Genomic DNA, 25,076 nt, shown 5'->3' on the forward strand with positions numbered 1-25,076 from the left:
GGAATGTTTCACAGAGTTGTGGAAGACAAACGAACCCACTGAAAAACTGGTGAAACAGGGAGGCACAGAAGACCTTCTTTAAGTTAATGGCAGTACCGTACTAAAACAATTCCTTCCAAATCTGGCACACACAAAAAATAGTGGTCTTCTGGTGACTTCAATCATTATCAGCAAAGTGTCATTCAATCCATCACCGTCAGCAACCCTCAAGTGGCATGTTGGGTTGCTGTGTACTTTGTTGACCAATGCGGACAGCTTTGATGGAAACTCCACCTAGATGCAAATGTTTTAAAAGAATAGATGCATAAACGCCCTTGAGAAATTCTGCCAAGCTTATTGAAATTCCTTGGGCTTCTTTTGAAATTTCTACCGAGATTTTGCCCTCTGAAGTTAACTTTAGGCGAAATTCGATCACAACTCTAAAAATAAGCCATGGGCCACACACCAAAGGGTGTTAAGCAGCCCTGCGTTCCTAGCCCCTCACAGCACACAGCTCCCCCAGTGTGATGAAAGGAGTACAATGTAAGGGTGGAAGAAAACACAGACCTTGTAATTTGAAACCTCACTGCAATTTATGAAGCAGTTCAAGCCACTTGATATATGCACCTGGACTTGTTCAAAATCCAGGTAAGGCCAGTTTACAGTGTCAATTCTGGTGAGGCCTGTTTTTCTTATAGCAATTGAATGCACCCATGAGCACATGCTGGGGTTGCAATGCAAAGACAGAGCACATTAAGACCAAGTTGCAAAGTGGAATGGAGAGACATGACTGATATTGTCTAGGGGATTCAGAGAGGCCTTAAGTATAGCCACTATAGGAAAAGCAATAGGGAAAAATAGTATTTGATTTATTGTTTATTACATTTCTATCCTGCCCTTCTTCCAAGGGGCTCTGAGCAGTGTACATGGTTCTTCCCCGCCCGCCCACCCCCTCATTTTATCCTCACAGCTACCGTATGAGGTAGGTTAGGCTGAGAGATGGCAACTGACCCAAGCTCACAGAGTGAGTTTCATGGGATTTTAACCTGAGTCTCCTTGGTCTTACTCTGAAACTCAAAATATGTGGCCTGTAAGGAGATCTAATTATATGGTTTTCTTAAGTTGTAGAATTCAGAAATTCCTTTTCTTAGATGTTGGAGCAATTAAGGTATTCCACACTTTTTAATGCTCTGCATGTCTCTGAAACATGCGCCATTCTCTTGCCCATCCAAAGCCCCCCAGCTACTTTTGGTCTACATTCCACAGATTCCAAAAACCACCAAGTTTTCCATATGTCCATAGTCCACCACCTTATATTCCTTCCCTTCATTGGTCAAAACTGGTCCCATGATCAGGAGCTTGTCCTCACTAGCAACTCCAATTACAAGGGCCCCTTCTTTCAGAGCTTTGTCTTGGGAAGCAAAGAATAATACACTGGCAAACTATGTGCACACACAAGTGTGTACACACAAATGTCAGATGTGCAAGTACATTTTCAGCACAATCCTACGCATGTCTACTCAAAAGTAAGTCCTGTGAGTTCGATGAGACATGCTTCCAGGTAAGTATGCATAGAATACTTTACATTTTTACCACTCTGTGTTTTGTTTACACTGAGAGGGGAGCTTGAGAAATGAACAGCCTCTGCTTCAAAAGTGAAGCAATAATAATTTCAGCACTATTTGGGCTGGTTCAGAGGATCCTTTTCTGCGATTGTGACCCAATGCATTGGGGGGGTGAGTGTGTGCAACATCTCCCCTCTTACCTGGCACACCATCCCCACCTCAGCTCTCTGCTTGTAAATGCAGGCAAGATTTATCTGACTGGCACCTAAATACATGCATTCATAGGTGGCAATCAGACAGGTGGGAACAGTGTATCAGGTGGAGGGGAAGAGTTGTGTGTCCTTCCTCCTCTCCACACATTGGGGAGTCTAGGAAGAAGATCCTCCCAACCAAACCTTTGCATTATGTTAGAGCAAGGGTCTTGAACCTCCAGCCAGGGGCTAAATCTAGCCTATCTGGGGTCGCAGTCTGGCCCTCCAGCTCTCCAGATGACCATGCCCCTTTCCCTATCTCATCAGGTGGTTCCTGCTTTTTCCCTTTGACTGCCAATCATTTGGTGGTTCCCCATATTTTGTGCAATTTCTTCCCTATTCTAAATGGTTGAAATGCCTCTCTGAAGGCTTAGTGACTGGCAGTGAGAGTTCTAAGCTAAAATATGCTGGTATTTTCATATGTTTGCCCCATTCCCTTTGCTGTTGACCCCCCACACCACTGGAATGTGGCCCTTGAGAACTTCTCTGAAATTCAGTTTGGCCCTTGGACTGAAAGAGGTTCGCCACCCCTGTGTTAGAGGAAGGATGACTTTTACTTCCAAGGGTGCCTCTATTCACTACAGAGAGTATTGATAATTCTACTGGAGGAATCAGAGCCAAGACGAACTCTGAGATATCTCCACATGGTTTCAGTGTATATAATCCTCTTGAAGGATTATATACACATGAGGAAACAATGTTGTGTACTCATAGTCTTAAACATGTACAAACAGCAAAGAGATGAGGCATACACTGTTCTGAGTAACTCCTATTAGTTTTGGTACTGAAGTCTGCCTATGGTGAAATTTTGATGAAGATTTGGCTGCTGCTGAGCAAGCAAAATCTTTCAGGAATTCTAAGGGGAAGTAAAACCATTTTCAGGAAAGGCAGGTTCCACCACAAACCCCAAGTTGCCACAGAATTTTATCTAAAGCAAATTTTTGAGTGAAATCGGGAGGTTCCTACAGATGAGAAACATCTGAGGAATACTGAGGGAAGTATAAAAACAGTTTTGTTAAGATTAGAGATATTTCTCAGGGGTGTGTGTGTGTGTAAGAACATAAAAAGAGCCATGCTGGATCAGACCAAGGGTCCATCTAGTCCAGCATTCTGTTCAACAGTGGCCAACCAGCTGTAGAATTTTACTGCTTCTTAACTCCTACAGCAGAACCTAATACTGTTTATGTACATTATATAAGGCAGCATGGACGAGGAGACCTGGGTTCAAATCTCTGCTCAGTCAAGCATCTCGCTGAGTGTTCTTAGGCCAGTCACGATCCCTCAATCTAACTTATCTCACTGGGTACTTGTGATGATTAAAATATGCGGGGAGTAGGAGGGTACGTACATCACCCTGAGCAATTTGCAGGAAAGGTGGGATACAAATGCCGTTAAACAAATCAATACATAAAATGGGGAGAAGGGAACAAAAAAATCTAGACCTGTGTGTCATCTGCACACTGATGACAATTCATCCCAAATCTCCGGATGACTTCCCCCAACAGCTTCATCCTGTTGTTATGTTTACATGCTCACTGGTTTTGCCAAGGGTTCTTCACGCTTTTCATCCTCTGATTCACCCCCCAGAACTTGTCAAGAAATGAGAAGCTGTTACCTCCAGATAGCTGATCAGGCCCTTCAGGATGTAAAATTAGCCCAGACCTCGGCTTGACTTGTCGTGCTTCTGTCTGGAGCTCTTTGCTTATGCTTTCCAGTATTCAGCCACCTTCTTGCAAATCAGTTCTCGTTTGTTGAATGAACCTTGTAAAATTGTGTCAAGAGAAGTGCACCAACCTACAGAATCCTACTCATTTATTGTGGTGACAGAAGATGATGCCATTTAATTCATTCATCAGCATTCTCCCTGAACAAGCCAAGTTTTGTAAAGCAGGTGTAGAGTCAGACTGTCCTTTATTATGTATATTCCTCAAGTTTACACTTGTGATTTCCTCTGAAATTCTAGAGGAAATTCTATTGCAATTCTAAAGGAATTCTAAAACTTCAGTTAAAAATGTGTCATATGCAGACACAGCTGACCTAAGACATTTTGATGCCTAAGGCGCAAAATCGAAATGCCATCCATCCACCTCCATGCACTAATTATCACGGGGTACCATAACAGTGCTCTTGTATAGCCCCTGTTCATTTCATTGGAGCATGTGCAACAGAACATCCTGGTGGATTGTGCTCCATGGCTCAGATCTGTTTAGCTCCCACTCTGCCAGACTTAATGGAGCCCCACATCTGTCACCATAGATGGCTGCCTCTCCTTGCTTCATGAGACTTGCTCAGCAGAATTTCCCAGCGGATGCTGCCCTGTGTAAGTTAGTGGCAGGGAGGCATGTGGATTGTTTGTGACAGGCACCAGAGTGTCTGAGGCCAGCTCTGTTCAACAATGCTGGCACATATTGTATGGCAGGCAGAATTTCGGCCAGTACTGGAAACTTTTATATTTTTAAAATTATTTCCATTGGGTGCATTACAGCCATTCTCATTCCCCTGCCGCCAAGAAAATAGGGGCATTTCTTGAAAGTTACTCCTAAGGCTAAAAATGTTGCAATGGGAAGAAATAATACACATTTCTGCTTCCAGGAAAGATCTCTCGGCTGCTTCTGTTCCCTCCACATGCCTGTGTCTACCCTAGAACTCATTTAAGCAGTAAAAAAATTAGAGGCTGTTAATTCAGTTATTACTGAGAGAGGTACCATCTTCTGCAAACTTGAATAAAGAATTCCTGGGTGTGTTGGCTATAGACACCCTTTCTGTCTACCTTGGCTGGCTTGCTGTGTTTCTCTATAAGGCTGTGAACTCCATTTACCAGAGATAATAACCCCAATATTATTGAGGTGGACTCTCATCCTAGGATGAAAGAGAAGTGGTTCAATAAATTCTAGTCTTGTCAGGAGTTATTGAATCTCTTCAAGCTCAACGCTATCTTACTCACCTCTTGAAAACATGTAAACCTGTGATCTTCCTTTTTGTTTTCCAGATCCAGGATCTATCTTTAACACCAAACTTCAACATAGACCCCCTCCTTTAATTTTTGCCATATATGTCATAAGAACATAAGAAGAGCCATGCTGGATCAGACCAAGGGTCTGTCTCGTCCAGCATTCTATTCACACAGTGGCTAACTAGCTGCCTGTGGAAAACCCACAAGTAGAACATAAATGCAATAGCACCCTCCCTCTCATATTCCCCAGAAACTGCCATACATAGGCATACTGCCCCTGATACTGGAGGTAACATAGAGCCATCAGGACTAATAGCCATTGATGAATTTGCCTGATCCCCCCCTTAAAGCTCCTAGAGCCAATCTGCCTCTTGAGAGCATCTTTCAGGAAGCACTGACTCCATGTTCAATCTACTCTATCAATTATTTGCATCATCTGAGCACATGATGCACTCTATACGTGTTAAACATTTACTGCTAGGTGATGCCAATGTTATTATAAAGCCTGACTATATAAAAGGGCGGGGGGAGCAGAAGGTTTGGACACCACATATACAAGAAAAGATAGTGGCACTCAAGAATAAAAAAGTTGAGCATCCTAGGTTGAAATGATTTGGAAGCTGAAGTGAGCTTGGTAATGAGATTGTCTGTTCAGCTGCATTCTGGACAGGCTTGTCTCAAGGTGCAGCTGCATGTTAAGCATAAATCTGAAAGCAGCTGACATTTAGAAGCGTGCATTAAGAATATCTGCTTTTACTGAATTTGAGCATTGAAACCATCCTTTGGGGTTCTGTTAAACTCATTTTAATGCTGTTGGTGTTGGCCCTCGGTTAGCCTCCCACCCATAATGCTGTTCTCTTGTTTTATTTCAATGTTTTCCTCCTTTGCACTGGACAAACATTATATATGCCACCAACCTTGCACAAATGTATTTCATTTGAAACCCCAAGGGGAGATAAAAGAGCCAGCTCTGAGACAAGCACATTGATCCAACAGCTTTATATATATATTCAGTTATTGGATCAGACTTCTATCCATCTTGGACTGGGATTTGTCAATCAGGCTTTTACCACCTGGCATGTACAGGAAATTCCATGTCTGTACATAACGGCTGCATTACTATTTTGTAATGTTTGATGTTTTATGTTATTGGGGGCGTTTTTATGTTTCACTACTTATTACCTGCCCCCAAAACCCTCTGGAGAGGAGAGGATACAAAATCAAAGCAAACTGCGTATTTATTTCAGTTTAATTGTGAAGATTCTTGCCAAATCCGCCCCCACCTCCTTCCCGGATTCCCTCCATGCCTATCCTCTTCCACTCTTTCTCAGAGAAGGAGATGTCATTTTTCCTTGGCCCTTGAAGTTGAACACGTTCCCCACTTTATGAAGGCCAAGCCTGGAGAAAGGCCCAAGAATATATTGTGTTTTTAATGCTTCGGGTTTGGGTCTGTTACCAGATTTGAGCTCAAAGGACAGGCTAGGACAGAACGACAGATAGAACCGTTGCTCCCTGGAACAGTATGTGATGCCTTTGTCCGAACTCCTGCTGGCATCAGCGAATACGCAATGTTCTCCCAGCGTCGGAAGGCCATGTGACAATCATTTTAAGTTCATTTGCTGTAATTAAGGTGGATACGTAAGAATTACTGAAATACAGCAAATACAGCAAATTCCATCTGAGAGCTTTCATGGGGCCTCTAAAAGACCACTGGAGTTAAACTTTTTGGTGTATTGACTTCCTTGTCAATATTCACACTCCACACACTTTTCGAGGAACACTTAACTTACTGCGGTGCATAATGCGCTCGAGAAAGCTCTCATGATATCAGCATTAATCTCCACACCTAGCAAATTTATGAGGCTTTCTCAGAAACAAAGGAACACATGAAAAGAGTTGGAGAAGCTACTTTAGGGGGTTTCCCAACACTTGTTGTTCAACTGCTGTCATCTTACCTTTCTACTCTGTAGCAGATAGTCCAGACTTGTTTATGGCCCATATATATGATAAAGTCCTATGAAAGGCTGTTGCAATGCTTCCCCCTCCTACCCTCACCACTGATGCATGCTTATAATAATCATTTATTTATTTGATTGAATGATTGATTGATTGGTTGATTGATTGATTTATAAAATCACACCTTCTGCCTAGCAGGGGCTTGGACAATGTACAATAAAAAGTTAAAACTAAAATCCAAGGAACAAAGGAACAAAACCATGCAATAAAATATGCAAGCAGCATTAAAATTAAAGAACGGCAAAAAATTAAATGTTAAATCCTAATGGAACAGAACAGTTTTTCTACTTGTCCAAAGCTGAACAAGGAAGGAGCGGAGTTTCACCTCCCTCAGGTAGGAGTTCCATAATCAGGGTGCTGCTGTTGAAAAGGCCCCGTCTCACACCTGCCAGCCTATTATTATTATTTCTTATTGTTTAGTATTAGTAGTAATACTTATATGCCACTTATATAAGCCCCCCTAGCCTCTCTAGGTAGTGGGATATACAACGGAGCCTCCAATTATGATCGTATGTTATGAGCAGGTTTATGTGGAAGGAGGTGGTTTTTCAGCTATCCCGACCCTAAACCATTTAGGGCTTTGTAGATCAAAACGAGCACCTTGAATTGTGCCTGGAAACAAACTGGAGGCAAGTGAAATTGTTCGAAGACCAATGTCGTGTGGTTTGCAAAGTACGCTCCTGACAAAAGTCCAGCCACTGCATTCACTAGATGTAGTTTCTGAACACTTTACAAGGGCAGCCCCACATAGAGTGCATTACAGTAATCTAAACAAGAGGTGATTCAGACATGAATCACTGTGGCCAGATCTTCCTTCCCCAAGAAAAGGCACAACTAGTATACCAGACAAAGCTGGGCAAAGGCACTCCTAGCCACTACCACCACCTGACTGCCCAGGAGCAGCACTGGATCCAAGATTAGTCCCAAGCTGCATACCTGCTATTTCTGAGAGAGAGCTACCCCCTGCAGAAGAGGCTGTACCCCCCAGTTGCTGGTCAGGTTGTCTACTGACCCACAGAACCTCCATCTTGTCTGCAATAAGCCTCAGTTGTTCACTCACATCCAATCCTTCACTGCATCCAGGTAACAGTTCAGGACTTCCCCGACCTCCTTGGCATCAGTTGAAAAGGAGAGAGAGCTGGACATCATCTGCATATTGGTGAGACCCAATCCCTAAACTTCGAATGATTGTTAGAAGATGGTTAGAAAAAGTCAATCCTCAGGCTTCAGAAAGAGAGGGAGAGATTGCCTTCCTCACCTTCCCCAGCGGTCCTTTAATGTCATTGGACAAGAGGGGTCGTCTTCTAATTTCAACTGGGTTTGAATTAAGTATGGCTCAGCCACTGTGCCCCCACCCCCAGGCTCTGTACAGGTACAGTATTTCTCGGACAATCCATCTTCATGTAATTCTTCTTTCTATCTGTCCTTTACATATTTTGCCTTTCCACTGACATGCTTGAGGCAGCAATCACATGACACAACTGCAACAAATTAATAGTTTTGTGCAGGCCCCAGCAGTTTGCATCTTGATCCGGAAAACTGTTGACCGCCATGACCTGTGTTGGACCTCCTAGCTTTTCAGCTGTTATTCATAAGAAGATAAAAAGAGCCCTGTTGGAACGGACCAAAGATCAATCTAGTCCTGCATGCAGTTTCCAATAGTAGCCAACCAGATGACCCTGGGAAGCCCACAAGCAGGGCCTGATGGCAACACCCACCTCCCATTGTTACTCCTCAGCCACTGGTAATCAGATGTATACTGCCCCTGAACATGGAGGTTCCGTATAGCCATCATGGCTAATAGTATTCAGTTAGCCTCACTTTCATAAATACATCTAATCCCCTTTTAAAACCATCTAGGCCAGTAGCCATTGCCGCATCTTGTGGCAGTGAATTCCATAAGGGAATTATGTGTTATGTGAAGAAAGACTTCCTTTTGTTCGGCCTGAATCCACTGTCCATACTTTTAATTGGGCAACCTCAAGTTCTCGTGGAAGAAAAACATCTCTATCCATTTCCTCCGCTCCATCCATATGACAGGCAAAGACCTGTGGGCACGTGGCGTTCTACGGCCAGCAGTTCTAGACTGTGCACCCCTTGGGACAGGAGTCTGTCTTTTCCTCACGTTACTCCTGTTGAGCACACTGACAGAGCTTCCCTGCAAGGGGAAGGGCTATAGCCTAGTCATAGAGCACAAGCTTAGCATGCCAATGGTCGCAGATTTAATCTTTGGCATCTCCAGGTAGGCATGGAAAAGCTGGAAAGACTCTGCTTCTGAAGTCCCAGAGAACTGCTGCCAGACAGAGTAGACAGCATTGAGCTACGATGGGCCAGTGGTAGCCTCCTATGCATAATAAATAATACAAACAGAACAGCAACACCCATAGGGAGATTCTGGGCGCATCCCCATTCAGCAGCTGGGTTCTGGGAGGTGAATTTGACTTTTCGTTGAAGGAACTAGCATTCCTGCATGTATCTGTCAGTTTTTTAAGATATATAGTGTCACGCTATCGCTGTCCTGGAGGATTCACCTGACCCACCTGTCCCCTTTCCCCCCTTCTGCAGGCTGCACTTTTATGGTAAATAATAATTGACTGGAAATGAATGTGGTTGGTGGCACTTGGTCCAGCAGGTGCCAGCTAATTGCATGTGTTCGTTTCGCAGCTGCCGTGTAGCCCACATGGCCAGCTGAGGCAGACCCTGAAAGTTCATCTGAACCCGGGCGTTGGCGAACAGCCTTCAGAAACAATGGGCACAATTGTTCTTGAGCGGGGACAGTAAACACCCAGGGGCAATGCTCCGAGATTAACAGTTTTAAATTATTCTGTGCTGTACAAATGCCGAACAAAGCTCCTTAAATGAGTAATAACATAATGTCATGGATGTGCCGATTCCCCCCCCCCCCGCTTTAAAGTTTGTAAATTGTTTATATATATTTTTTCAGGAAGATAGATGGCCTAGGAGAACAAATGGGATTTCGTTCCTCATTGCAACAGAAGTACCCAATCTCCTGATTTCATTACTGTTACATGAAGGCAGAGAATTAAGTTGCAGCTGCAATGAAGTACCAGATGCACAGTATGCTCATTAATGTGAGTTTTCCTCCTCCTTTTCCCCCCTAGTAAGCTTGTTTTGCTTTATGTTCTAGCCTGATCAGGCATGAGAGCTTGAGTTATAATAAGGATATTTCCTTGGCGTCCAGAAATGGAAGTTTTAATCGCTTGTTGTGGGTCTTGTTAGCACGCCCCACTCACAGTGGGGTTCCATCAGTTCGGACTTCATATGCACAGTTTTTATAATTTGACTGAATTTTGATAGATGAACAATTTGCAGCCCAAACTTTTCAGGACTGTAGATACTGTGTGCATTTCTCCTTGTGGTAGCTCTCTGAGGTCAACCTAAACAGGCAGCTCGGATTAGAACCCCATAATATTTAATGCTGCATGGAAATGTTTTATTGATTACATGGGGAAAATAATAGAGGAAATGTTGCAGCAGGTGTAGCCACAGTTTATAATGCTCAAGCTGATGTGGCTTGGCAATCTCTTTCATGCAGCCCTCGTGGTGTGCCTGCCTCACATAGGTCCCTACCTTTACAGCTGGCATGACTCTCAAATTATTCTCAGGAATGGATCCCCTGCCCCTGTCATCTGGCATGAAGTTGGGTGGACAAATGTGCCCCTTCTGACATATTTGACACTCTGCTATAGGGAGTGTGCTGAGTTTGTCACTGTTTCTAGGATATTCCACTTGCCTCTTCTGCTCCCCAGAAGTCCCAAGGAGCCCTGCCAAGCCGGAAGGGAAGAATGTTGCTCCAAGTTCTTCATGGAGTTCCTCAGTGAAGGGCCCTGAAAGTCCTTGCACAAGTTCTTGTAATTCAGCTCTGGTATCCCAAACTGGGCATACAGGTGCAAGGACAACTTCTATGAGCTCCACAAAGTAGGTTCTTCTGCAGTTATTCAGTCCTGAATGTGATTGCTGCTCATCCCAGCAATCATGGTCACCGCCAGTGTAGATTGCATGGCTCAGTTGTGTAGGACTGTGCATATGGATATCAAAATGCCCAGAGGGGTCGCCGTGTTTGCCTGTTGCAGCAAAAACAACAAGGAGTCCTGTAGCACCTTAAAGACTAACATGTTTATTTTGACACAAGTTTTAGTGGGCTATAGTCCATGTCATCAGATGCATGAAGTGTTCTCCTGAACATAAGAAGAGTCATGTTGGATCAGACCAAAGGCCTATGTAGTCCAACATTCTGTTCACACAGCGGCCAACCAGATGCCTCTGGGAAGTCCACAAGCACGACATGAGAGCACAGTTTAGCCCCCACCTGCTTGTGTTCCCCAGCAACTGGTATTCAAAGTCATACCGTCTTTGATATTAGAGACAGTATATAGTTGTCATGACTAGTTGCCATTGATAGGCTTATCCTCTATGAATTGATCTAATCCTTGTTTAAAGTCATCCTAGTTGGTAGCAAATTCCATTGTTTAACTGTGCACTGTGTGAAAGAGAGCTTCCCTTTAACTGTCCTGAATCTTCTGCCATCCAGCTTCATTGGATGATCCCAGATTCTAGTAGTCATTTTCCACATATCTCTATCATGTCCCCCTGTACTCAACCTTTTTCTAAGCTAAAACCCCCCAAACATTGTAACCTTTCCTTATAGGGGGTAGCCCCTTGATCATTTTGGTTGCCCTTTTCTGCATCTTTTCCAGCACTACAGTATCCTTCTTGAGGTGTTGTGACCAGAACTGTACACAGTACTCCAAATGTGGTCACACCATAGATTAGTATAAAGGCATTATGATATTTGCCATTTTATTTTCAGTTCCTTTTCTAATGATGCCTAACTTGGAATCTGCCTTTTTCACAGCAGCCACATACTAATTACAGGCCACATACATGGCTATCACCTGTGGCTTGAGTTGGGATAAAGTTTTTTTTTAATCACACTACATTTGTTTATTAGCTTACCCAGTGTCAAGTTGTTTGTGTTACCTCCAACAACTGGTTTGCGAATGGCCACTGTTCATAACATAAGTATCATTGTAGATATTATCTGCATTACATTTCCCTCTGCCTCCCCCCTTTTACACACGCACCATGTGTTGGCTGATTATATATGTATGTATGTATGTATGTATGTATGTATATGTATACACACACACACATACATACACACACACACACATACACACACCAGCCAACTTCTGATAATACTTCATGCATCTGATGAAATGGACTGCAGTCCATGGAAGCTGATGGCTGCTGTAATAAATACGTTAGTCTGTAAGGTGCCACAAGATTTTGTCTTGCTGATGGATATAAAACTTGCCTGTGGGTTTGCCCTTGTGAAGACACAAAGTACTTTGTTCTGTCTAGTTTCTTCTTTACCTCTTTGCATTTCTTTGCTGTTCTTTGACATCTTTTACTGTTGTATGGTTCCAACCCATTTATAAAGGGAGATCTTTATAGATTCAGCCAAATCCTATCCACATGGTTCCCCTACCTTATGTTTGGAAGTGGTGAATTTTGGAAACCAATTGTTCCTCTCCATCCTGAACGCAGCTTCTGGCTTGGGGGAGCACTCTTTGTCTCAGCGTCATAGTCGTGGCCAGCTTGGGGTAGTGGGGGTAGGCCCAGGTTTGCAAAAGGAGGCTTCGCTCCTCCCTCATCTCGTCCCATGGGAATGGGCAGGGCACAACGTTATGCCACATGCATCCTTGTCATCGCCATTCATCCTTGAGGCAGCTGGCAGAGAAAGGTACATGGGTAGGCCAGCCTCTCTGCTCAGGGGATGGGTATGTGAGGATGGGACTGAGTCCCCTCTCCTCCTCATACCTCAGACTTGACTGGCCATTTGTAATGAATAAAGAAAAGATACAAACATTCCTGCAGTTCAGAAGCTGCTCCATCACCGAATAAGTGCATGGATATACTATTCCAGTGTTATTGGAGCAGCAAGCTGCGAGTATTAGATATTTTCAAATAAATATCCAGATTCAGGAATAACCAGCAGGGAGAATCACGGCGTCAGAAAACCATAGCATTGCAATGGGCTCCGGTTCTTCTAATTTCCAGACATGGTTGGAATGCAAGTGGAGAGCTCCTAAGCCAGTAAATGGTTGCAGAGCTCCTAAACAGCTACTATGAACTGGGACACAAAGAAGACCCAAGCCGCTCATTGCATCCTCCGCCTCTCCCCATCCCAGCCAAACACCCCCACAACCATCTGCATAGCCCTGGCATAAGCTCTGATGTACAAAGTCTCCATTGTATTCCACATGCAAGTAATACCTATGTATATTTCAACAGACGTAATGTACTGTGGTAAGTCAATGGGGCAATTACAGGCAATATGCACAGAGCACATCAAAGGGGATGATTAGGTTTCTTTCCCCATGTCTTAAAACTGGATTTTGCCTATTTAAAATATTTTAGAACACTGCAAAGTTTCACTGTTCATTAGCGTTTTCCGTGCTGCATCTGACAAGACTTCAAGTGTTTGTTTTATTTTTTCAGTTGCCTTACAGTGGGACAGAAACCAGCCTTCTGAATCCACCATCATGTTTCATTTTGATAGTACTTAATTTCATTTTATTTATTTACTTAGATGACTAGCCCACCCCATTCCTAGGGCTAAGGGCGGTGTAAAAACATTAACATCAAATACTATCCAAAAAAATCAGACAAAGTGAAATGTAAAATGTAAGCCAGTTAAAAGCTTAGCTCCAGCCATGAAAAGAAAGTCCTGCCAAAGGCTTGGGGAGGTGGGTGGGGGAGGTCGGCTCATCTCTAAGCAGGAGAACGGAGTTCCATAGTCACCAAGAACACCAAAGCACCCTGATTGTCCATACTTGGGGGGGGGGTAGTTGGAAAAGCCAACCGCGTGTTTTTATGAGGCCTAAGAAGTCAAAAGTGGTCAGGATATTTCAGGACGGAGGTATGGTGCCCAAGCAGTCTGGTGTTAGGGTCCACAGGTAGTACCAGGCATCAGTTTGCAAAATCAGAAGCGAGCAGCATAGCCCATGGAAAGCACAGGTCAAGTTCCAGAGGTAGCAGTCAGTGGATCCAGAGGCACGTAACATAGTCTAAGGCAAGGGTGGGCAGAAAATAGGTCTCCAGAAGTTTGGGACTTCAGTTCCCAGCATTTCTGACTATTAGCCGTGCTGCCAGGGGCTTCTAGGAGCTTAAGTCCAAAATATTTGGAGAGCTACCTTCTGCCCACCCCTGGTCTAAGACAAGCAAGAAGTCAAGTTCCCAAGGCAGCAACCAAACGTCTGAAGGACGAGAGGTAGGTAGCATAATCCAAGAACAGGCAGGCATGGGGGTCAGCTTCCAGTATGCAGCATCACAGGGCAAAGAGCTTAGCCAGGCAAGTTGCTCGGACTTAGGGGCAGGTTCCCAGCTCGAATTCACTAGGAGAGCTTCTCCGGGTCTGAAGGGGAGGCTGAGCTGCCTTCTGGCCCCAGAGAGCACAGATGCCAGAAAGTGAAGGCTCAGTTGTTGTTCAGTCGTTCAGTCGTGTCCGACTCTTCGTGACCCCATGGACCATAGCACGCCAGGCCTTCCTGTCCTGCGCTCTCTTCCGGAGCGTGCTCAAGTTCATATTCATTGCATCCGTGATGCTATCCTAAACCATATTGTTCTTTACAGCATCGGATTTTCTTTTCACCACCAGACACATCCACAGCTGAGTGTCCTTTCGGGTTTGGCCCAGCCGCTTCACTCTTTCTGGCGCTACTTGGAAATACCCTCTGCTCTTCCCCAGTAGCATATTGGACACCTTCCGACCTGAGGGGCTCATCTTCCGGCGTCATATCTTTTAGCCTTGTGATACGTTCCATGGGGTTTTCTTGGCAAGAATACTGGAGTGGGTTGCCATTTCCTTCTCCAGTGGACCACATTTTGTCAGAACTCTCTGCCATGACCTGTCCGTCTTGGGTGGCCCTGCACGGCATAGCTTATGGCTTCACTGAGTTACGCAAGCCCCTTCGCCACAACAAGGCAGTGATCCATGAAGGGGGAAGGCTCAGGGGACCACTCAACAGAGGAGTGTGTTCCTGAATGACCAAAGTAACAGAGCTACTCATGAGTAGGGAGTAAGGGGCTCCTCTGGAGTAAAGGGCCCATTGAGAGCAGAACTGCTTACAACCAGATGTGGGTGGAGACCAAACTATGTAAGCTTGGGGTCTCCAACATGGTGTCTGTGGTGCCCACTGGGCTCCCTGACCCTCCTGAGCTTATTTTATGTCTTACTACCTTTTTAATTAAATTATTTTTTTAAAAAACCCAAGAGGCTGACTTGCTGCAAAGTGAAGTGCTGCCCTTCAGGGGCACCTTTATTTGGGTTCAAGAGAGTGGTTTTGTGTTTTGGAGCTCAGACTCCACCTCTGCCTTGTATTTAAGTTCTTGGGCAAGTTACTTTTCTTGTAGTCTCACCAGTTTGCTTTCTGGGAAATGAGCGTTTTATGACCAGCCATGCCCACCATGGCAACCATTTTATGAAAGGGCAAGCCCCCTCACCCTATGTTATGAAAGCACCCACAATATTTTCTCAAAAGTCCTAATGTGCCCACCTGCCTAAAAAGGTTGGGGACACCTGTGGCTTCCATTGAGGTCTGGTAGCTGCTGAAACAACAAATGTCATTCAGCTCCCAGACCTTGCAGATTGGCTTAGCAGACTCTGCTCTATGTGTTGACCGACCTCCCGTGCCGCTGACCTCAGGACCCCTGCTTAAGACCCTGCTTCTCAGTCTATGGTTGTTTCTGGACTGCTTCAATGTGTTTTGATCTTAGGGTTCACCTAAGATTTTGCTTTTGGGCTACTGCGGTTTCTGAACAGTGCCGTTGTGTTTCTCCTTGCTTCTGGCCTTCTTGCGTGGGTCCCCCCACCCCCTGGCCCAAGGACTGAGTTTTGAGCTGGCCTTAGCAGGACAGTGCTTAGGATCAGATGTATGAGTATTCAGTCAGGTGGCAAGGCTGGTGTTGCCCTTGAATCACATTGTTCAGACTGCCAAGCTTGGATGATACCAAGGACTGATGGCCATAAGGTGATTGAGCCTGGGTGCCAGAAGCCCTGCTTTGACTGCCATTTTGCCAGTTCCCCATTCACATAGCTGACCAGCTTGTTATTGCACTAGTGCTATGCTATTGCTTGTGAGATTTCTGCAAATAAATAGCCTACTATTTCAAATGGTGCTGGCTATTGTGAACTTCCCCATTCTGGCAGTCGGCGTAATTACACAATGCTGTGTACTTCGTTTTTGCTGGATGCTTGGTCACTGTTTGGAAACCTGTTATTATATTTGAGACATAAAATCATAGAATCATAGAATAGTAGGGTTGGAAGGGGCCTACAAGGCCATCGAGTCCAACCCCCTGCTCAGTGCAGGGATCCAAGTCAAAGTATCCCTCACCAAGTGGCTGTCCATCTTCACCTTGAATGCCTCCAGTGTGGGAGAGCCCACCACCTCCCTAGGTCATTGGTTCCATTGTCATATTGCTCTAACAGTCAGGACATTTTTCCTGATGTTCAGCTGGAATCTGGCTTTCTGTAACTTGAGCCCATTATTCCGTGTCTGCACTCTGGGATGGGATCCTGGCCTTCCACTCTGTGACAACCTTTCAAGGACTTGAAGAGCGCTATCCTATCTCCCCTCAGTCTTCTCTTCTCAAGGCTAAACATGCCCAGTTCTTTCAGTCTCTCCTCATAGGGCTTTGTTTCCAGTCCCCTGATCATCTTCATTGCCCTCCTCTGAACCCTCTCCAGTTTGCCTGCATCCTTCTTAAAGTGTGGCGCCCAGAACTGGACAGAGTACTCAAGATGAGGCCTAACCAGTGCTGAGTAGAGGGGAACTAGTACTTCCCGGGATTTGGAAGCTATACTTCTATTAATGCAGCCCAAAATAGCATTTGCCTTTTTTGCAGCCACATCACATTGTTGGCTCATGTTCAGCTTGTGATCGACAACAATTCCAAGATCCTTCTCGCTCGTAGTGTGGTTGAGCCACGTATCGCCCATCTTGTAACTGTGCATTTGGTTTCTTTTTCCTAGGTGCAGAACTTGGCATTTATCCCTATTAAATTTAATCATGTTGTTTTCTGCCCAGCGCTCCAGCCTATCAAGATCACTTTGAATTCTTTTTCTGTCTTCCAGGGTATTAGCTATCCCGCCCAATTTTGTGTCATCTGCAAATTTGATAAGTATTCCCTGCACCTCCTCATCGAAGTTATTAATAAAATTGTTGATGAGCACTGAGCCCTACGATACCCCGCGCATTACCTCTCCCCAGTTGGAGAAGATCCCACGGATAAGCACTCTTTGAGTCTGATTCTGTAGCCAACTGTGGATCCTACATGTATGCATGTATGTATGCATGTATGTATGCATGTATGTATGTATCTCTCTCAAATTATTTTTAGGCTGCCTTTAAGGGTGGAACCCTCTCAAGGTGGCATACAAGTTCAAAACCACACAAAGTGGATACAATAAAAGATCCATAATAATTTTTCAATAAAATCCATAAAAACAGAGATTGTCAATTAAAATAACTAAAAACTACACCTACCAATAAAAACTAATGGCCCTGACTTAAGGGAAGGCCAGTGAAAACAGGTGGGTCTTCAGAGCTTTCCTGAAGGGGCCTGATGAACCCCTGATGGAAGTTGAGTCCAGACTATCATTTCCCCAAAAGAGGAAAATCATGAATATTCATTGTATCCCTACTATGGGGACATCAGGGAGAAGGTGGTCTCTAACGTTTAAGGGCCCCAAGATGTGTTTTCCTTTATAGGTTTAGACCATGGGTCCAGGGACAGCTCAGGCTCACCAGTCACAATTGACATACCTCTCCTCAGTGTTCTCAGGACATATTTAAATGCTCACCTGCAAGGCTTGGCCACCAGATTTCACTGGAGCACAACTTGGGTCGCTGCCACCGCATAGTACTTTCATTTCATCCAGTTGGGTGGGGTGGGGTGGTCTTCATGCAAATGGATGAGCTTCTGGTTAAGCAAGAGACAAGTACAAAATGTCACTGCTTGTGATGGCAGAATTAGGTGACACATTTCCACCGTTTTACTTATTTATTTATTTTTATTTCATTTACTTCATTTCTGTACCACCCAATAGCTGAAGCTCTCTCATTTATGACTCATCTCCACCATTTATGACTCAGTAGCAATAGCTTAGTACACCAGGGCCATTGTCTAAGTCCAGCCCCTGCTTCTTTCTTAAGCAGAAAGAGACAGTGAATGGAGGCAATTATTTTAGGTTCTGGCTTCATTCCACCCAGTTAGCAATTCATAAGTCTTTGCTTTCACTCTGAAATGTACATTTGGCTGAAATGCAAATGTACAGTACAAGTTATGCTTTCTCGTGCACTGTACTTTTTTCCCATGAGCTGGTCATATAACACAGGCTCATATTTGCTCTTCTGGACTAACATCAATGCATTCTTTGGCAGACAAGATTTCATAGGCATCTTTGCCAGAGAGACACAAACACACACATACACACATGTATGATGCATGCCTCTCCGAAGTACGTGTGAGCTGTGTCCTGCGTTGCCGGAAACAGCTTCCTGCAAACACACAAGCTAACTTGGCAGTTTGAAGCAACGCCTGTAACACCTGTTTAGTCCCTGTAGAGTTTTTCAGGAAAGATAGTTCAAAATACAAAGTATTTGTTAATCACTTTCAAGGCTATTCTAAGCTCTACAAGTTAGCAAGCGCCGGACTGGAGAGTGCTTCCTACAAGAAGAAACAAGTCCAAGCATTTCAAAAGGTAGAGCCCAAGCCAAGTCCATGTAACCTCAGCCCAGACAGTTAACCCACAGTGTTTTAACCATAGGTTGTTTGTGAATGGTTGAGAGCGAGGGAACAGGCTGGCTTTGTTAAACAACCCAGGCAGGAGTGTCCTGTTCCTGGGTTGTTTGCTGTGATGTCCGAACTTGGACCTCTGGGTTGTTGCTGGAGAAACAACCCAGAGTTTTAATCCAACAACAGTGAGTTCCTGGGTTGTTGAGTGAAGTAGGTGGGAACCAGCCCACTAACTCGATCTGGCATCCTCACAAATAATCCATGGTTTATTAACCATTGCTTGTTTGATCGTGCAGACCAGTGCTCTGCTTCCCATGGTGGCCAACTAAATGCTTCCAGGAAGCCCAAACCAGAGCATTAAAGCAATAGGCCAGCCCTGCTATTGTTCTACGGTATCTAACGGTATGATGCTTCTGAAGCAGAAGGACCTTACAGCCATCACGACCCAATATTTGAGCCAACAAACACTCCCTTCTCGGCTTCAAAGACAGGCTTCTTAAAGTAGATTAAAGTAGATTCCATGGAAGTTTAATGCTGAGGATAGGGGTGGCTGCGAGGAACAGAGGAAACCATTCCGCCTGCTCCTTTGCAGTTATGACTATGGAAGTATGAGGGCAACTTTTCATTTACTTTGACTGTGCAAGGTGCTCCTTACCACATAAAGAGGCACATGTGTGAAACAAGACAGCCTAAGAAGGCATATCTGTTTTTATCACCTTACTTTCAAGTGGCAGGCTGGCTTTCATGGTTGTGCTATAGACTTGCTTGCTTGCTTGCTTGCATGCCTACAGGATTTGTATACTACTCTACACCCAATAAGATTCCATAGTGGTGAACAATAAAAAAGAAGAGAAGAATCAAATGCTGAATTAAAAACTTCAAAATCAAATTATACCGATAAAACCATGGCTGTTCACTCACAGACCTCAGTGGGCAGGATCGAAATAAGACTGACTTTCGGTCTCCAAAAAGGGTTGCGTTAGCTTGGTGAACTTCTTAATTTTAAGTTTTCCTGACTCCTGAGCCATATTGCAGACTCCTTCTGAAATTCGAAAGCAGTTTGGCAGAACTCGTTTGCTACAAGCTAACGAAGATCACTGCCTTGTTGTGGCGAAGGGGCTTGCGTAACTCAGTGAAGCCATAAGCTATGCCGTGCAGGGTCACCCAAGACGGACAGGTCATGGCAGAGAGTTCTGACAAAATGTGGTCCACTGGAGAAGGAAATGGCAACCCACTCCAGTATTCTTGCCAAGAAAACCCCATGGAACGTATCACAAGGCTAAAAGGTATGACGCCAGAAGATGAGCCCCTCAGGTCGGAAGGTGTCCAATATACTACTGGGGAAGAGCAGAGGGTATTTCCAAGTAGCGCCAGAAAGAGTGAAGCGGCTGGGCCAAACCCGAAAGGACACTCAGCTGTGGATGTGTCTGGTGGTGAAAAGAAAATCCGATGCTGTGAAGAACTATATTGTTTAGGAACCTGGAATGTTAGATCAATGAATCAAGGTAAGCTGGAGGTGGTCAAACATGAGATGGCAAGATTGAACATCGACATCTTGGGAATCAGCGAACTAAAATGGACAGGCATGGGCAAATTAATTCAGGTGACCATCATATCTACTATTGTGGCCAAGAATCCCTGAGAAGAAATGGAGTAGCACTCATAGTCAACAAAAGGGTGGGAAAAGCAGTACTGGGGTACAATCTTAAAAATGATAGAATGATCTCAGTACGAATCCAAGGCAAACCATTCAACATCACAGTAATTCAAGTCTATGCCCCAACCACTGATGCTGAAGAAGCTGAGGTTGATCGGTTCTATGAAGACCTACAACACCTTCTAGAATTAACACCAAAAAAAGATGTCCTCTTCATCATAGGGGATTGGAATGCTAAAGTAGGAAGTCAAGAAATCACCGGGATAACAGGCAAGCATGGTCTTGGTGCACAAAATGAAGCAGGACAAAGGCTAATAGAGTTTTGCCAAGAGAACACGCTGATCATAGCAAACACTCTTTTCCAACAGCACAAGAGACGACTCTACACATGGACATCACCAGATGGTCAATATCGAAATCAGATTGATTATGTCCTTTGCAGCCAAAGATGGAGAAGCTCCATACAGTCAGTAAAAACAAGACCTGGAGCTGACTGTGGCTCAGATCATGAGCTGCTTCTTGCAAAATTTCGGCTTAAATTGAAGAACGTAGGGAAAACCACTAAACCATTCAAGTATGACCTAAATCATATCCCTTATGAATATACAGTGGAGGTGAGGAATAGATTTCAGGGATTAGACCTGATAGACAGAGTGCCTGAGGAACTATGGATGGAGATCCGTAACATTGTTCAGGAGGCAGCAACGAAATCCATCCCAAAGAAAAAGAAATGCAAGAAAGCCAAGTGGCTGTCTGATGAGGCTTTACAAGTAGCTGAGGAAAGAAGGGAAGCAAAAAGCAAGGGAGAAAGGGGAAGATATATCCAACTGAATGCAGAGTTCCAGAGAAAAGCAAGGAGAGACAAGAAGGCATTCTTAAATGAACAATGCAAGGAAATCGAGGAAAACAACAGAATGGGAAAGACTAGAGATCTCTTCAAGAAAATCGGAGATCTCAAGGGAACGTTTTGTGCAAAGACGGGCATGATAAAGGACAAAGAAGGCAGGGACCTCACAGAAGCAGATGAGATTAAGACGAGGTGGAAAGAATACACAGAAGAACTATACAGGAAAGATCTTAATGTCCTTGATAGCCATGATAGTAATGTCCTTGATAGCCATGATAGTGCGGTCACTGAACTTGAGCCGGACATCCTCGAGAGTGAAGTCAAGTGGGCCTTAGGAAGCATTTGTAACAACAAAGCTAGCGGAGATGACAGTATTCCAGCTGAGCTATTTAAAATCCTAAAAGATGATGCTGTTAAAGTGCTGCATTCAATATGCCAACAAATTTGGAACACTCAACAATGGCCGCAAGACTGGAAAAGGTCAGTTTACATTCCAATTCCAAAGAAGGGCAACGCCAAAGAGTGTTCAAACTACCGCACAATTGCACTCATTTCACATGCCAGCAAGGTGATGCTCAAAATCCTACAAGCTAGGAAGTACAAGCTGGGTTTTGAAGAGGCAGAGGAACTAGAGATCAAATCGCCAACATTGGCTGCATCATGGAGAAAGCAAGAGAATTCCAGAAAAACGTCTATTTCTGCTTCATTGAATACGCTAAAGCCTTTGATTGTGTGGATCACAACAAACTGTGGCAAATTCTTAAAGTGATGGGAGTACCAGACCACCTTACCTGTCTCCTGAGAAACCTGTACCAGGGTCAAGAAGCAACAGTAAGAACCGGACATGGAACAACCGAGTGGTTCAAAATTGGGAAAGGAGTACGACAAGGCTGCATATTGTCACCCTGCTTATTTAACTTATATGCAGAGTACATCATGAGAAACGCTGGGTTGGATGAATCAGAGGTCGGAATTAAGATTGCTGGGAGAATTATCAAGAACCTCCGATATGCAGACGATACCACCCTAATGGCAGAAAGCGAAGAGGATCTCAAGAGCCTCTTGTTGAGGGTGAAAGAGGAGAGTGCAAAAGCTGGTTTGAAACTCAACATTAAAAAAACTAAGATCATGGCATCTGGCCCTATCACTTCCTGGCATATAGAAGGGGAAGAAATGGAAGCAGTGACAGATTTTACTTTCTTGGGCTCCAAGATCACCGCAGACGGTGACTGTAGCCATGAAATTAAAAGACGCTTGCTCCTTGGGAGGAAAGCTATGGCCAACCTAGACAGCATAGTAAGAAGCAGAGACATCACCTTGCCGACAAAGGTCCGTCTAATCAAAGCTATGGTTTTCCCAGTAGTAATGTATGGCTGTGAGAGCTGGACTATAAGGAAGGCTGAACTCCGAAGAATTGATGCTTTCGAACTGTGGTGCTGGAGAAGACTCTTACGAGTCCCCTGGACTGCAAGGAGGTCAAATCAGTCAATCCTAAAGGAAATCAACCCTGACTGCTCATTGGAAGGACAGATACTGAAGCTGAAGCTCAAATATTTTGGCCACCTAATGCGAAGAGAAAACTCTCTGGAAAAGACCCTGATGCTGGGAAAGACTGAAGGCAAAAGGAGAAGGGGACGGCAGAGGATGAGATGGCTAGATAGCATCACCGATGCAGTGAATATGAACTTGAGCACGCTCCGGGAGAGAGTGCAGGACAGGAAGGCCTGGTGTGCTATGGTGCATGGGGTCACGAAGAGTCGGACACGACTGAATGACTGAACAACAACGAAGATTGGCTACCATGAGCTCACCTGAGTATGTCTGCAGCCCCGGTCAGCAGCTAACAGGGGCCGTATTTTGAAGTGAAAAAAGATCGAAGGGGAAGCAGATGGGCCTCACTCACAGACACAATCCCATGTAAACAGGGACACAGGCAAAGAACAGTTTAACCATCTCTTCTCCAGTGCACGCAGCAATACACACTCATTCAGAGTTCTTCCTTCCTCTGGGAGGAGCCATCAGTCAGCAACAGAGCACCTCTCTTGCCTGCAGAAGGTCCCGGGTTCAATCTCTGGCATCAAATGGATCAGTTATCAGCTGATGGGAGAGACCTTTCTGTGCCTGAGACCCTGGGGACCTGCTGCTAGTCAGCCACACCCAGCAAGATGGAATAATGATCGGAGCCCCTTTGAGGCAGCTTCCAAAGTTCCTTATGAGCGTGGCTGCTCACTCCATTTGCCTGTGGCTTCTAAGTGTGCAGCTAAGGTGTGCCTGTCCCTGCCATGGCAGGTACTGTTAAGAGATTCTCAGAGATCAAAATGCCTTGCACAGGATTCCGACTTCATCCATCAGGTGTCTTTGAGTTTCTCCCTTTTATTTTTATATGCTCTTTAAACCTTTTCTTGTTGCAATAGAGAGGGAGGCCAGAGGTATGGGAAAAAGACACCAGCTGCAAAAAAGAAAGAAAGAAAAGACATGTTTTTCTGTTCTTGTGGTTACGGTACAGAGTTAGGCAATAGTCCATTTCCCAGCACAAGTGCTCAACATTTCTTCTTTTTAATAAGGGCCTGCCCCGCAAGAGGAGAGTGTACGTCAGGAATCCTGCTGCAAAGCGTAGCAGTTACACTTCTCCCCGCCCCCCCCCCTCAAATCAATTGGTTTTAGACTTTCACATGGGTGGGGAGAGGAAGAGACACATGAGGTGGAAACCAAATGGCTGTGGTTGGCAGTTCCTCAGAACTGGGGGATTCTACTCTTGGGTCCTGTGAAGACTAAAAGCGAAGCAAAATAGTAGCAAGGGTTGATTTAAAACTTAGTAAGTACACGTTCTCCTACACCAGCCCTGTTGAAATGAAAGGGAGCTGTGCAAGAACATGGTAGCGCTTGTTACTGGGGCTGATGCTGGAGAACTTGCCCAGGAAGCTTGTGGCCGGAACAGGAGGGTTTCTTTCCCCCAGAAACAAGTCTGATGTGGCCATCACGTATGCATATATATAACGAAAACATAACTGGGGGTCACTGACAGAGAAGGATAGACAGTCTGATCATCTTCTAGAACAGCAAGGAAGATGCAGCTTGGCACAGAAATTGTTTTGCAGATGAAAAAAAAAAGCCAAAACATCACTCAGGAGAAATAGACTTTAAAAGCCAAGATGGTGTTTTGTTCTTTAGGCTAAAGATATGCAAGGGAACAATTGTCTGACAATCTGTTATCAGCAGTTTGAAATGAGCCATTCCAGCATGTGAAATGGGAGATGCTGCAGTAATTGGCAGCTTAGTGAGTGTGTGTGTATGTGTGTGCGTGTGTTTGCCTTTACATGTTTATTCATTAGGGTCAAGAGGATCCACCCCCACCCCCACCCCAACTCATGAGATTTAACTTCCGCAGGCCTGTGATAAGGGCCGAATCCTGAAGAATATGCATTTGCAAAAGGCATTGCTAAGAACAAACAAATGGCAGTGGCTTAGCAAGGATAAAGGCCAGAAAATAGGAATGCAGAGGGATAAATATAGGGAACATTGGTGTGAATACTGTTTTGCAGTGACATTATAGCTCCTGTTCCTGGAAAAGCCTTCCCATGTCTCGAAGTTAGCTAGAGCTGAGGAAGCCACCTCCAGGTCTGTGCGCTGGGGCCGCTTACGGCTAGGCAGCTTAGACTGTGGCATGGAGGAAGTGTGGGACAGAGGACTCTTCAGGCTCCCGAGTGGCTCCACCACACCGACAGCTCAGTGGCTCTCCCTGACCTGACTCTAAATGCTTCCAGACAAGTTGGGCATCCAGTTTAGGCCTTACCACCTCTGAGCAGCCTGCCTGCCTGATCCCTTGGCACCTTGGCGCTGCTCTCAGCCAGCAGACGACTTGGGCTTTGGACAGCCCCTTTCTGAGGGATGTCTCGGAGTCAGTGGCTCCTGCAGCTCCCTAGCAGGGCTGGCCTCCCAGGTACACAAGCTTGACTCTGCCTTGCTCATATGGCAGAGTTCC

The 25,076-nt window shown here is 44.8% G+C and overlaps 1 protein-coding gene across 1 annotated transcript in view; it reads left to right on the plus strand.

Annotated features, from left to right (window-relative positions):
• The first annotated feature begins 9,745 nt into the window (after positions 1-9,745).
• Positions 9,746-25,076, plus strand: part of TRPM1 (transient receptor potential cation channel subfamily M member 1) — a 153,929-nt gene continuing 138,598 nt past the window's right edge. The window contains exon 1 of the mRNA XM_084816707.1: positions 9,746-9,856. Within this exon, the coding sequence (XP_084672833.1) occupies positions 9,824-9,856 (33 nt within the window). The 5' untranslated portion in view covers positions 9,746-9,823. The remainder of the gene's footprint in view (positions 9,857-25,076) is intronic.

This window comes from Heloderma suspectum, chromosome 11, assembly GCF_057233095.1.
Source record: "Heloderma suspectum isolate Gila_16-S chromosome 11, 16-S_ref, whole genome shotgun sequence".
Classification (NCBI taxonomy): Eukaryota; Metazoa; Chordata; class Lepidosauria; order Squamata; family Helodermatidae; genus Heloderma; species Heloderma suspectum.